The sequence below is a fragment of the Misgurnus anguillicaudatus genome, chromosome 24, assembly GCF_027580225.2.
Source record: "Misgurnus anguillicaudatus chromosome 24, ASM2758022v2, whole genome shotgun sequence".
NCBI lineage: Eukaryota > Metazoa > Chordata > Actinopteri > Cypriniformes > Cobitidae > Misgurnus > Misgurnus anguillicaudatus.
In genome coordinates this window covers 40,478,649-40,493,443 of record NC_073360.2, presented here as the reverse complement: position 1 = coordinate 40,493,443, position 14,795 = coordinate 40,478,649, and the positions used below count along the sequence as shown (strand labels likewise).

Here is a 14,795-nt window from a genome sequence, read left to right as displayed (position 1 = left end):
AATATTTAGGATCCAGCCTCGGACGCCAGATCCCGCCAGAAAATATAAATTACAGTGGAGCTGTTAATAAAAAAAAATAGCGTTTAACAGTCTGTCAGTCAAGAGGTCGATCGATTAAAGCTAGAGAAAAACACACATATTATATTGCTGAAAAATGCCCATTCCTTAAAAAAATGATTTATCATATTTTGATTTTTGTAGCCTCACATTCCAGATTTTCAAATAGTTGTATCGCAGCCAAATATTGTCCTGTCCTTACAAACAATACATCAATAAGCTTATTTATTACAAACAATTAACTGTTATGAATGGTTTGTGGTCCAGGGTCACATTTATCGATTTAGAGGTCATGTGAACAGAACCTGATGCCAGCACATCTGCTCATGCAGTTTGCCACTTTACTGTTTGCCAGACAGCATTATTTGGTATATGAACAAAGCTGCAATAAAGACTTCATAAAATCAAATCTTATTTATGTTTGTTAGCTGTGATAAACTATAGCAGATAAATGTATTTAGATTTTATTGTCTTTCTCATGTCACTGAATATGAAATTGATCGCCCGAGTTATACAGCTTACTGGTCATTATCGAGAAATGTTATACAGCAGATAATAATGATAATAATCTCTCTCTCTCTGTAGAAGTGCAGCAAGGATTTATTTGCATATCGGTACGATATAGAGTTGAAAGGAGATGAAGTTGTAATTCACAGGATGATGGCGGCTTATGCCGGCCCCTACACATGTGTGGTTTCTTATCAGATGAATGGACGCAAGCTTAATTTTACACGAACAATAAACATCACAGTCGTTGGTAAGAGACTCATTTCTTTACTACTACTCTTTCATCTTCTATTCATTTGATAAATGTACTTTTCATACTGTGTTTCTTCAGTCTCTTTACATGTAAACAATGTAGTGAAAAACTAAAAAAAGTTAAAAAAAATTCTAGGTTACTGGGTCACTGTTTTATAGTCTACCCATTTTATGGCTGACAACAGAACAGATAATATGAAAAAATATGTGTTAAAATGCAATATCATGTGACAGATCAAAGAGTAGATTCATGTTTACATATTTTCAGGACCCTAAAATGTGGTTGTCTTGTAAACGAACAGCCAAATGGCATACAACTTTACAGTTTGTTTGAAAACGTGTAAAATCGTTCTTAATTTCAGTTTTATTGTCATGGCAATGACTTTACATTTGTATTACTAGTTTTTTTTTAGTTTACAAAAGTTTCACACAAAAACACTCCAACCGGGTACCGAAACTCGGTATTAAACGGGCATTGGGACTTTTGTCATTAAATTATAGTTAGTCTTTGCCTTTATCGTTACTTATCGGTATCCAATCTTACGTGTTATTGCTACATTAAAGTTTTCCTTGCTCATCTTATCTCACCAGCTGTTTCTAATTTGCGATTCAAAATTTGTCTATGCCGCGTGTTCATTATTCCCAAACCAGCATTGCTCTCTCGTGCAGCTTCTGTCTACAGTGTTACGGTGCGTTCACACCGGAAGCGAATGAAGCGAGTTAACTCAAAAGGTTCAAGCATCCAACTACACACGAATTGTGCGTTTTATCAGTTTAATTCGCGTCTGGTGTGAACGCACAGTTATAGTTGAATACTAGTGAATTTCCTTACATTAAAGCTAGAATGAGCTTCTCTTCCATGTTACGATTAAACTGAAACTTCATTAAGACTGCCACTAGGGGGCGAACTTTGACAATCTTGTCCGAATGTCATGTTCAGTGTAAAGGCGGCTTAACAGTACTACCCAGTCTCATGGGGTCACGTAAATTTTTGATTCATTTTTCGTGAATGTATAACGAATTCCTGTTTTCGTGTGATTATCACGTATTTGTAACTCAACTGCCTTTTCCTTTTTTCAAACCATTGTCGCTTCAGTTTAGGGTTAGATTTGGTGCTTGCATTAGAATGTCACTTTATTGGTTTATACTATTTTTTCTGATTTCTTTTTTTAAATGTCGCCTGGCGTTAGGGTTAGAGTTGGGTTTGGGTGTTATTTTATGTAAATCTAACCCTAAACCAAAGAGACAATGGTAAGAAAACAGGACAAAACAGTTGAGTAACAAATAAGTGATAATCACGCGAAAAAAGAAATTTGTGATAATATCACGAAAAAATTATCAAAAATGTACGTTACTATATAACGAAATTTCGTGAGACTGGGCTGAACAGTAACAGTGCATTCTCTCACGTTTCTGAAATTGCACAGAATTGTCTGGGCTATACGTGATATACAATAAAACTTCTGGCATTTAAAATAAAAAATGGCTCATAACACAACAACACTGATGAGAAGAACAACAGCAGTAAGTCTTGTATTGTGATTTTGTCATACGATGTTGCATTTATAAATCTGGATTTTAGCAGCAGTTAAAGGAACAGCTGGTTGGGTTAAACACTAGGTTTTACTGGGTCGTGTTTGGTCACCGTTTTATAGTCTACTCGTTTTATGTCTGACAACAGAACAGATAAATTGTAAACAAACAGCCAAATAGCATAAAGCTTTACATTTTATGGTTGAAAACGTGTAAAATTGTTCTTAATTTCAGTTTTATTGTCATGGCAATAACTTTACATTTTTATTATCAAAGCATTTAGAGCTAAGCTGTGTATATTTATATAGATTTAATATGGTATAGACACATTTAAGCAGCAGATTTTCATTGTTTGATGGTAGGGGTGTGACGAGACACTTAATCCACGAGACGAGACACGAAATTGGGTTCACGAGACAAGACGAGATTTTTACACTGTTTAAGAAATCCTCAATGATAAAATTTATAAATGGGAAACTGAAATCATATTATTTTTAAATGTTTTAACTAATTTAGGACAGTTCATTCCAACATTTAGCTAATTGGAAATGAAGTAATTTTATGTTTTTTGGGAATAAAAACAGACCAATTTGAGCAATAACCTTTAAAATTACATAATAACGAAGATGCAATATTAATTGGTTCAAATAAAGTATCAAAACCAAGTTAAATTAAACAACATTAACAAACACATTACATTAATATGTAATAAAAAGCATTATGTATTATAACAAATGCCTGCAGTGGGCGCCAGTGGACTCGTCTCGCGGATATCATCTTCACTTTCACTTTATATGGAGAAACGCTTATTTTTAGCCAAACAACGTTTAAATCCACTTGAATCTTTAATATTTGTCCAATTCTTTACATTAGAAATGATACTGACACTGTTGTTCTTGAACAAGAACATGCAGACATTAACTTCACATCTGACACTAATCAACAGACAAACGCATCTCAGACTTCATACGAATTCCCAAACGAACATTATTGGAAACCAAACAAAAAACAAACGGAGTAAAAGAAGAATATAATGTATGCACTGTAAAAGATTCAAACGGAAAGCTGCATCCTCCGGAGGGCGCATATGCAGGCTGCATACGTCATCAAGGTTTATTTCAGTTAATTAACTGAGCATTACATTCACAAGTCATGGGCATATTACAACAATTTGCGATTAACTAAATAATTAGTAAACTTTATAATTGTTAATATTCTATAAGTCAGTCTTCATGACGCAAATGCGACCTCTGAAGGATGCAGTCTTTTATTCGAGTAACGGCCAGCATTTCACCTCCACGAGAAATCTTGTGACATAATTAATCTTGCGATACACATTTAATCTTGCGAAATCTCGTCACACTCCTATTCGATGGTGTTTACAGGTTCTAATTTTTCCAAAAATCTTTTATAGTTCCTAATGTTGGCAGTAAAGTTCCTGTTATTCTGAACCCTGCCAAAGATCAGAAGTACACTGTGACTGTGGGTAAGTGTCTAATGTGTCCTTTAGTCCCTTCACCGGTTTAACGCTAACTCTCCTATTAACATCTTCTCAATGTGTTGATGTCTCAGGAGAAACTGCGAAACTGTCCTGTAGGGTGGATCTGCCATACCTGGATACGGGCACACAAGAGATTTGGTGGACCATCGATAAAAAAACCGTTGAACAACTCGGCGACCCACGATTCACTTCACCCGAGTCCAAGTATGGGTGCATGTCACACGTTTGTACATCTTTCTGTCCGTCTGTGTGTTGTACTGATGTGTGTTTGTGTGTCTGTGTAGACTGGTGTCAGAATATCATGGAGATGAAACCAGAGAGCGACTCTTGTATGTGTCAGATTTCTCCTCTGATGATCTGCAGAAGGAGTTTAACTGCTCAGCTCGAAACAGTCGAGGATTCAACACCAGCAGAGCTCACCTCGAGTTAAAGGGTAAATACACACAAAACAGTAAAAAAATCACAAAAAAATCCACAGACAGGGTCACATATTGGAAAATGTACATACAGTTTACAAAATGACTCAATGACTCAAAATGTCCCAAACTGGGGTTCACCAACCCTTGGTGGTTTGTGGGGGAATTGCAGGGGGTTCGGGTGCTGATGAAAAACTATTAATTATTTAATAACAGTAAATAAATTATTTTAAAATCTAAAAGATATATTTTATTTGTTTAATCTGTCATGTGAACACAACACTACAATATGTCATAACATTTATGCAAAATGGACAGATACGTTTTATGTACCAATAAGAGTAAATTACTAGATATAGATTCAATAACGGGTAATAACAATAACTGGGCCTATGTAAAATATTACTGATAAAACTTTAAAAACATTTATATTTCATCCTTTTTAAAGTTAAACTTGCAAATGTGTTATTAAAGGTACAATTTATAAGATATTTGTAGTAAAATATCCAAAAACCACTAGGCCAGTGTTATATATCTTGATTACTTTACCTCATGTGTTAACATGATTTCTCATTCCTGTCTGATTGATGACCATCAGCGGTTGAGTTAAAGACAACAAATCCCATCATTATACGCTTCTTCAGCGCGTCACACTGCAGAAGATGACTTTCTTACTTGGTGTTTTTGTCTTGTTTTCGGTAGAAATATCCAAGAATTCTTGGATGAAGAGGCTTTTTCTTGATGAGCAAAATGACCCAAGAAAATAAGTCTAGTTTTTAGACCAAAAATATACAATTTAAGTCAAATTGTCCTTAAAACAAGCAAAATTATCTGCCAATGGCTGAGAAAAAAAACTGTGAAATAAGATTTCTTTTTTTCTTAAACACTTAATTCAAGTAAAAATTTCTCACCCCATTGGCAGATATCCCCGCTCGTTTCAACCATAAATCCACTTAAATTGTATATTTTTTGTCTAAAAACTAGTATTATTTTCTTGGGTCATTTTGCTCATCGAGAAAATACTTCTTGATTTAAGAATTTTTTGATATTTCTACTGAAAGCAAGACAAAAATGCTAAATAAGAAGGTCATTTTTTGCAGTGCATTCATTTACGTCATTGTTATTGTTTTGATTGTGCGCCCTCTAGTGGCAGATTCTACAAATTGTATCTTTAATTTGTTGAAATATTTACTTAAAATCTCACGGGGTACTTTAAGTACATGATTTAGTTCAAAGGGGTTTGGCTGATGAAAAGTTAAAAAAAAACTCTAAATTAAACAATCGAAATATGAGGTGTATGGTAGAAAATGAACAAAACACTAAACTTTTAAAGGGGACGTCAGACTTTTTCTCATGTTTTTGTGCAATAATTGGGTCCCCAGTGCTTGTATCAACCTAGAAAATGGAAAGATCAACACAGTAACTTAGTTTTGGTAAACCATTTTCCTCAAGCATGGGAAAAAATAGCTCATTAAAATTTAGCTCCCCTGTGATGTCATAAGGGGGTAATACCGCCTCTTAATCTGCACTATCCAACCATGTCACTGCCATTTAGTGCAGATATTAACTCATTTGCATTTTAAAATACACACCAAAAGCAGCATATTTTTGCTCACACCTACAAAGTGGCAATTTAAACATCTTGTAATAAATGATCTATATGATATTTTTAGCTAAAACTTCACATACGTACTCTGGGGACACCAAAGATTAATTTGACATCTTAAAAAAGTCTTGTGAAATGTCCCCTTTAATTTATATAATATATTTAATTTATATGTGTTAAGGTCTTGCCTCTGTAAGCTTTGTACATGTGGTGTGTTGTGTGTCCTTTTTTACCAGTCCACCTTAAATTCTTTCCAATGCTCAGCTTGAGTTTACTCTCCAAACACAACTATGAAACATGAATACAAAGTTTGTAATGCATCTTTAATAAAATAGAAACAAAGATATCTGTTTGCCAAAGTCAAGGCCCAAGTATACTTCATACCGAAATACTACATACAGGGTATACTATTGTTTCATATTAACCGGTTAACCGGAGGTAAGAATTTATGACCGATTAATGCTATCAGTTAAAAGAAAAAATTATCATCATCATCGATTCACATTAGCATTCCATCATAACCCACATTTGTGACACAACGCACATTGCATTGCGTTTTTTGTTTTTTTTTTGCATGAAATTACGTATCTCTGATCTCACAGGGCCGACGATTGGACAATCTCACTATAGAGAATATCGCTCAACACAACACACATGTGCAACAGTACGCACATATACTGTTCTGAAGATGAAATTGGGTCACACGCAGTGTCGCTGACCCTCGCTTATGCATAAAAAGTATAAAGTACACTGCAAGAAATTATTTTCAAGAAAAAACTTTTAGTATTTTTGTCTTGTTTTCAGTAAAAAAAAATAAAAAAAATTCATAAATTAAGATGTTTTTTCTTGATGAGCAAAACGACCCAAGAAAATAAGTCTAGTTTTTAGACCAAAAATATCAAATGTAAGTCATTTTGTGCATAAAACAAGCAAAAATATTTGCCAATGGGGTGAGCAAAAAAATCTTGAAAATTTTTCTTAAACACTTAATTCAAGAAAAAACTGATTTTTTGCTTGTTTTATGCACAAAATCACTTAAATTTGATATGTTTGGTCTAAAAACTAAACTTATTTTCTTGGGTCGTTTTGCTCATCAAGAAAAAGCCTCTTCATTTAAGAATTTTTATATATTTTTACTGAAAACAAGATAAAAATACTAAGAATTTTTTTCTTGAAAATCATTTTTTACAGTGCACACTGCAAAAGAATGACTTTCTTGCTTAGTATTTTTGTCTTGTTTTCACTAGAAATGTCTAGAAGTTCTTAAATTAAGATGCTTTTTCTTAATAAACAAAATGACCTAAGAAAATAAGTCTAGTTTTTAGACAAAAAATATAAACTTTAAGTAAATTAGTGCTTAAAACAAGCAAAAAAATCTGCCAATGGAATAAGAAATATTTTCTTGAAATAAATGTACTTTTTACATATACACTTAATTCAAGATTTTTTTTTCTTAGTCCATTGGGAGGGTTTTTTTTTTGCTTGTTTTAAGGACAAATTTGCTTAAATGTTATATTTTTTGTCTAAAATCTAGACTTATTTTCTTAGGTAATTTTGCTCATAAAGAAGATACATCTTAATTTAGGAATTTTTAGATATTTTTACTGAAAACAAGACAAAAAAGTAAGAGAATCATTTTTTGCAATGTATACTTTTAGGCTATAGACATCACTTTTATTGGCTTATATTTAATTTATAGATATTATATCTAACTGATAATGTGCCTAAACAAAGGTTTTGCCATAATCTCACTTTTTCCATGTTTTTGTGTGTCTGTGTAGTATATGTCCCCACACTTGAGCTGGGTTGTGGGTTAGGTGTGACTCTTGCTCTCATGTTGATGATGTTTGTCATCTATCACGTCTTCTGGCTGGAGCTTCTGTTGCTTTATCGCTCCTGGTTCGGCTCTGATGAGAGATACACAGATGACAACACACAAACATCGTCATCGTTTACTTGCATTCATGCCATTTCTTGTTTTTTACGATCTCTTCATCTCTCTTCAGATGATAAACAGTATGACGTGTACATCTCGTACGCACGAAACAGCGAAGAGGAGGAGTTTGTGCTGTCGACGCTGCGTCGCGTTCTGGAGACGGAGTTCGGTTACTCCGTATGCATTTTCGACAGAGACAGCCTCCCTGGAGGAAGTGAGTTGGGCGCTTTCAAATCTAAGTTTGCATGTCTGCGCATGTGCACGACTGTATTAACGTCTATCTGTGTGTATGTAGCTATAACAGACGATACGCTGAGGTTTGTGGGTCTGAGTCGCAGGCTGGTGGTTGTTGTGAGTCCGTGCAGTGCCGTGCGCGGGACTCAAGCCCTGCTTGAGCTGCAGGCCGGACTGACCAGCATGATGCAGGGCGGCAGTCTAAGAGTGGTTCTGATCCAGTTCAAACCGGTCCAGAGAAAGAGCTGGGTCAAAGAGCTCCGTCGGGCTCGGCTGGCGCTCACTTTAATACGGTGGAAGGGAGAGAAATCGGCTCCTCTCTCCTCGCGGTTCTGGAAAGAGCTACAGCTGAAGCTGCCTATGAGAAGAGACACACAATACACACAGCTGACAGAATATAAACACAACACAAACACACAACACAGAGACAAGAACTCAAACATACCCACAGAAAACACACATGTTGGAAAACACAAACTTATAAGTGCATAATAATACACAGTGTATTATTTATATTTTATTTGTTATAATGTATCTAAAATTGTTAAATAAAGTCCTTCTGTTAGTTACAGTGACGGTATGTTGCTATGCAACAAGAATAATGATCAGCTATTGGTGTTGTAGTTGAATAAACTACAGCTGTTAACCAATCAGCATCCAGTATCAGAACTATCCAGTTATAATAGTACAGTATTGAGGAATGTAATGTTAAATTGTATATATTTCAATGCATGTTTTATAACTTCATATATTTCATTTTATTCTTTTTTTGTTCATTTTAAATTCATGTTATTGTTTTGAATGACTCTGTCATTTCCAGTATGGTCTGTGATCATATTTTTAAATGATAAATAAATGTTTTACTTTTGTATATTCATCCGTTTCTTTCATTTCATCACCAGTGTCTCTTTCATTGCTGCACTGCTCATAACATCTGTCACAACATCTGTTCTTACATCACATAAAATTTTATACCCAACTGCAACATAAACATTTATACAAATATACCTATGCAAAGACTAAATAACGGCTCTTTGATATTAGGTTTATTCAAACAGGACCCAAGCACACATGCAAAGATATCTTTTGCATATCTCATATGAATAAAGACATGAGCATATTTACAGCTCTGACTATATTAAAACATTGATGGTAATAGAACAGTGCTGACTATTAAAGCAACACTATGTAGTTTTTTTACCTTTAAATAATGTCTCTAAAATTATTTCAGTGATAGAACAACTTTTAACTGGACAAATTGTACTGTTGCTGCAACCTGAGCAGCCTCCTAGCTGCTACAAGCACACTCTGAAAGTGGCGGTGGAGGGTAGAAAACACAGCCCCGACCCTCCCCCTGCCTGCAGAAGAGTGTCTGATACCAGGCACTGTTGCACTTTTCAACCACATGGGGGAGCTGTAAGTCATTTTTACATGGAAACTACATAGTGTTGCTTTAAAACACATGAAGAATGCATTACACACATACACCAAGCATATCTTAAGAGGTTTCTGTGTGTTTTGATATGGAGATTTCGAATGGCATGTTTATCTTTATTGTGTCATTTGTGAACTTCAAGTTATGTAAACTTGAAATGACAGGAGGTATTTGACAAGTCATACTGTCTGCTGAATGAAGCTGAGAGCTTGACTCTCTAATGTGTGTGAGTGAGCCTTAATTTTATTTCATATTGTGGGGACAAATTAAAATCCCAAAGTAAGATAAAAAGTGACAAAACATAATTTTCGGGACAGATCCTAGTTTGTAAAATCATTAAACAATTAAGACAAGTTTTTAAGTAAAAATGAAGAAAGCTTTCTGTCTGTGCTCATGTATGTGTGTCTGTTTGTGTGTTTTCTCTCAGATCTGATGGAGTCGGTGCTCAGGTGTGTGTGTATGTTTGTGTGTTTTCTCTCAGATCTGGAATCTGTGCTTAGTTGTGTGTGGGTATGTTTGTGTGTTTTCTCAGATCTGATGGAGTCAGTGCTCAGGTGTGTGTATGTTTGTGTGTTTTCTCTTGGATCTGATGAAGTTGGTGCTCAGGTGTATGTGTGTGTCTGTATTTGTGTTTTCCCCTTAGATCTGATGGAGTCGGTGCTCAGGTGTGTGTATCTTTGTGTGTTTTCTCTTGGATTTGATTAAGTTGGTGCTCAGGTGTGTTTGTGTTTCCCCTTAGATCTGATGGAGTTGGTGCTCAGGTGTATGTGTGTGTCTGTATTTGTGTTTTCCCCTTAGATCTGATGGAGTTGGTGCTCAGGTGTGTGTTTGTTTGTGTGTTTTCTCCGATCTGATGGAGTCGGTGCTCAGGTGTGTGTATGTTTGTGTGTTTTCTTTTGGATTTGATGAAGTTGGTGCTCAGGTGTGTGTGTGTGTGTGTGTGTGTGTGTGTGTGTGTGTGTGTTTGTGTTTTCTCTCAGATCTGATGATCGGTGCTCAGGTGTATGTGTATGTTTGTATGCTTTCTCTCAGATCTGATTGAGTTGGTGCTCAGGTGTGTGTGTATGTTTGTGTGTTTTCTCTCAGATCTGATGGAGTCGGTGCTCAGGCGTGTGTGTGTGTATGTTTGTGTGTTTTCTCTCAGATCTAAAGGAGTCAGTGCTCAGGTGTGTGTGCGTATGTTTGTGTGTTTTCTCTCAGATCTAAAGGAGTCTGTGCTCAGGTGTGTGTGGGTGTGTGTGTGTGTGTGTGTGTGTGTGTGTGTGTGTGTGTGTGTGTGTGTGTGTGTGTGTGTGTGTGTGTGTGTGTGTGTGTGTGTATGTTTGTGTGTTTTCTCTCAGATCTGATCAAGTTGATGCTCAGGTCCATGTGTGTGTTTTTGTGTTCTCTCAGATCACACAATGCTCAGGTGTGTGTGTGTGTGTGTGTGTGTGTGTGTGTCTGTATTTGTGTTTTTCCTAAGATCTGATGGAGTCGGTGCTCAGGTGTGTGTGTGTGTGTGTTTTCTCAGATCGGATGGAGTCAGTGCTCAGGTGCTTGTGTACGTTTTTGTTTCCCCTCAGATCTGATGGAGTCGGTACTCAGGTGTATGTGTATGTTTGTGTGTTTTGTCTCAGATCTGATAGTCGGTGCTCAGGTGTATGTTAATGTGTTTTCTTTTATATCTAATGGAGTCAATAATCGGGTCTATGTGCGTTTTTGTTTTGCCAGGTGTGTGCCTGCCTGTGTTTTCTTTCAGATCTAAAGGAGTTGGTGCTCAGGTGCTTTTTTATGTTTTTGTTTTCTCTCAGATCTGATAGGGTCATTGCTCAGGTTGTTTTTTTCTCTCTAATAAAACAGAGTCTGTGCTCAGGTGTATGTGTGTGTTTGTATTAATGTTTTCCCTCTGACCTGATGGAGACAGTGCTCAGGTGTCTGTTTATGTTTGTGTTTTTTCTCTCAGATCTGATAGAGTCTGTGCTCAGGTATGTGTATGTCTGTATTTATGTTTTCTTTCAGATTTAAAGGAGTCAATAATCAGGTCTATGTGTGTTTTTGTTTTGTCTAAGGTCTGATGGACTCTGTGCTCAGGTGTGTGTTTTTGTATTCCCTCAGAACTGATGGAGTCGGTGCTCAGGTGTATATGTATGTTTGTGTTTTCTCTCTGATCTGATGGAGTCAGTGCTCAGTTGTATGTTTATCTTCATGTGTTTTCTTTCAGATCTAATGATGTTGGTGCTCAGGTATGTGTGTGCCTGTATTTGTGTGCTTTTCTCAGATCTGACGGAGTTGTGCTCAGTTGCATATGTGTGTTTTTGTATTCTCTCAGATATGATGGAGTCGGTGCTCAGGTGTATGCAGGCGTGCCGCAGGCTGCTGGTGGTGTTGAGCTCAGACTGTCTGTGTGAGAAGAGCGTGAGTCTGCTGGAGTGTCATCTGTGTTTGTATCTGCACCATACATCTCACATTCCCATCATCACTGTGAGGCGGCACGCCTTCCGGACCTCCTGCAGCGAGATCACAGAACTGCGGAGCATTTCCACATGCGTCCGCTGGCATGGAGCCCGGTCTGAGCGGCCCAACTCACGCTTTTGGAAACTTTTGCGATTGACTTTGCCCCTACGACCCATCTCACTCGGTAAGAGACTCATTGATAGCACCTCCTCGCACTCAGACCTGGCATCCATGGCTACAAGGCACATGCAGCCAGTTTCTCTCAGACACTGCCAGAGCAGTAAAGCTCCGAAGGGCGTTAGAGGCCATGAAGGTCGTGTAGGCCTCAGGCATCTTGGAGTAAGACAGACCCGGGAGGATCGAGGTGGACAGGTTTGTGAGCAGAATGGGCGGGGCTGTGTGATCTGTGTGAACTTTCAAGAGAGTCGTAGGATTTGGGGTGGGGTTCTTGCACCCCAGTGGAACACACATCTGCACCAGCCTGTGACCAATGGAACGATACCACACAACACACACAACAACAGTACTGAAACCCAAAATAACCCCTGCAATGACCTCTGCCCCTGTGAGCCTATCAACAACAACAACCATAGCAATGAACTACAAACAACCCACTGTTGACGAACACACATGAGCTTTATACTGGACTCTGGACTGGACTGGACACCTGTGAATGTTATGAACACTACAAGGTGACATTTTTTAAACAAGAAATTTGCGCATCAACTTTATTTGTCACATACACAGTTATATGCACTATACTTTTATTTGTGCACTGTATAACTGTATTTGTGATCTTTTTGTGTTGACAACTGAAGAATGAGTTTGTATCAGGTGGTATGTAAGTATTTAATTAAATAAACTAAATTCAAATCATCAGACTGATCTGATCTCAGACAACCTGACACAATGCATGTACACAATGCCTTATGGGAAATCTTATCACACTAAGCAGTTTGTTACTGTATGTGTGCATCACACATGTAGCAGATGATCCTGGCCTTTCATGCATACTAACTTTATACACTGCACAGTATACACACTATATACCAGCGGCCTCCATCTTTTTTTGTAAGCAAGGGCTACCACAATGGATAAAACAATCTGGAGGGCTACTTTTTTGCTAGAGTCTACTCAACACTGTTTTACTTGATTTTATTTTATTTGTTGAGATGTTTTATCAAGTTTTAACATAAGGCTACATATCAATTAATCGCAACTAATCATTGCAGAATAAAAGTCTTGTTTACATTTCGTGTGTGTGTGTGTGCGTGCGTAATAATTATGCATATATAAATACACACACATACATGTATAATTTTTAAGTATTTATTTTTAATAAATATGCAATATAAATGATATATAAATAATAAAATATTATATTTCTTAAATGTATACGTGCATTTGTGTGCATTTATTTATATATGCATACCGGTAATTAACACACACACACACACACACACACACACACACACACACGATGTAAACAAAAACTTTACTTCTGCAATGATTAGTTGTGGTTAATTGTTATGCAGCCCTAGTTAGCATACATAAAAGAAACCAGGCTAATATAAATAAATATTAAAATTGAGGCTATTAATAGAATGTGCTTTGGCGGGCAACTCTCTGGCAGTGTCTCAGTCGGCTAAAAAAATTGATTGAGAAACGGCCTATGGTCCCGACAGAAGAAAGAAAGAGCTCCCAAATCAATAACGCGCTTCTACATAGGCTTAGCCTATGTATAATTTATGTATATTGAATTAGTAAGATGTGTTACCTGCATTCCCCTATTATGTTGAAGTTCTTTTATGTCTTGTTTGTTTTTTAATAAAAAAAATATTTAAATAATAATAATAAAAATAAATAAATCTTAATAAAAAAATAAAAGTCTCAATCGGAAGGTCGCATTTCCAGGCTGCATACGTCATCGATACTATCTTATTTAACCATTAAAAAGTTGACTATTAGTCTTAGTTAATCTTAAATAATAAACTAAATAATCTTAATTTAAGTTAATTTAAATAAACCAAGCTTGATGACGTATGCAGCCTGCGTATGCGACCTCCGGAGGCTGCAGTCTTCAGATTGAGAAACGGCCAGAGACCCTCCGTGCGGGCAACCATGTTGGAGACCACTGTTGTATACTTTCAAAATAAAAGTTCAAACTGGGGTATACTTTGTACCTAAAGAGTGCATATTAGTACCTCAAAGGTACATAATATGACTTTTTTTAAGTACCGTACCAGTGACAACTTTTGTAACTTAATTTCTGAGAGAGGGGTAAAAAGTAACAACCAGTATGCAAGTCATCTGTCCAGTAGAGGGCAGAATCCTCCTGTCCATCTGTAGTATTGTTTGTTGTGGTTTAACTTTTACAGACTCCATCCACGGAAATTAAATTCCTGCACTTTATTGACCCACAGATTTGGGTGTGTCTCTGTGTGTGGTGGTGTGGCATTTTAAACACTTCTCAGTAAAATTGACCTCACTTGCTGTACGTCACATTTATCGGTAGCAGGAAGTAAAACAAGAACAACAACGTGAGGCTACAGAGTCTGACGCAGGTGATGAATGATCTGGGTTCAGATTTACGGGTACGTCTGATCTCCTCACATATTTTAAACATTGGGTCCGTGCCCCCTGTGGGTCTCTGGGGGCATTACTGGGGGTTTTCCGAATATTGTTTAAAGTAATGATCTTGGAAAAAATGAAATGAGGCATCAAACAAAAAAGTGCATTAATAGGTTAATGTAAAAATATGAAAACAAAAAATAATATTTCCACAATAAACTCAAAATGTTATGTTGTATGCCTAACGTTATTATTTTAATATTTTTGTAATGTAACCATCATAACATTGAATATTAATTTAATACATTTATGGG

At 36.5% G+C, this 14,795-nt stretch overlaps 1 protein-coding gene across 2 annotated transcripts in view; it reads left to right on the top strand.

Annotated features, from left to right (window-relative positions):
• il1rap (interleukin 1 receptor accessory protein) overlaps positions 1-12,656 on the top strand; it is a 33,240-nt gene extending 20,584 nt beyond the window's left edge. The window contains exons 6-12 of one of the 2 annotated variants that reach the window (XM_073862556.1): positions 643-814; positions 3,764-3,835; positions 3,922-4,054; positions 4,135-4,283; positions 7,654-7,801; positions 7,883-8,022; positions 11,786-12,656. In XM_073862556.1, the coding sequence (XP_073718657.1) occupies positions 643-814; positions 3,764-3,835; positions 3,922-4,054; positions 4,135-4,283; positions 7,654-7,801; positions 7,883-8,022; positions 11,786-12,531 (1,560 nt within the window). In that variant the 3' untranslated portion in view covers positions 12,532-12,656. Of the gene's footprint in view, positions 1-642; positions 815-3,763; positions 3,836-3,921; positions 4,055-4,134; positions 4,284-7,653; positions 7,802-7,882; positions 8,023-8,103; positions 8,916-11,785 lie in introns of those variants that run through there. The other variant, XM_073862557.1, reaches the window with a different exon arrangement.
• Positions 12,657-14,795: the final 2,139 nt, after the last annotated feature.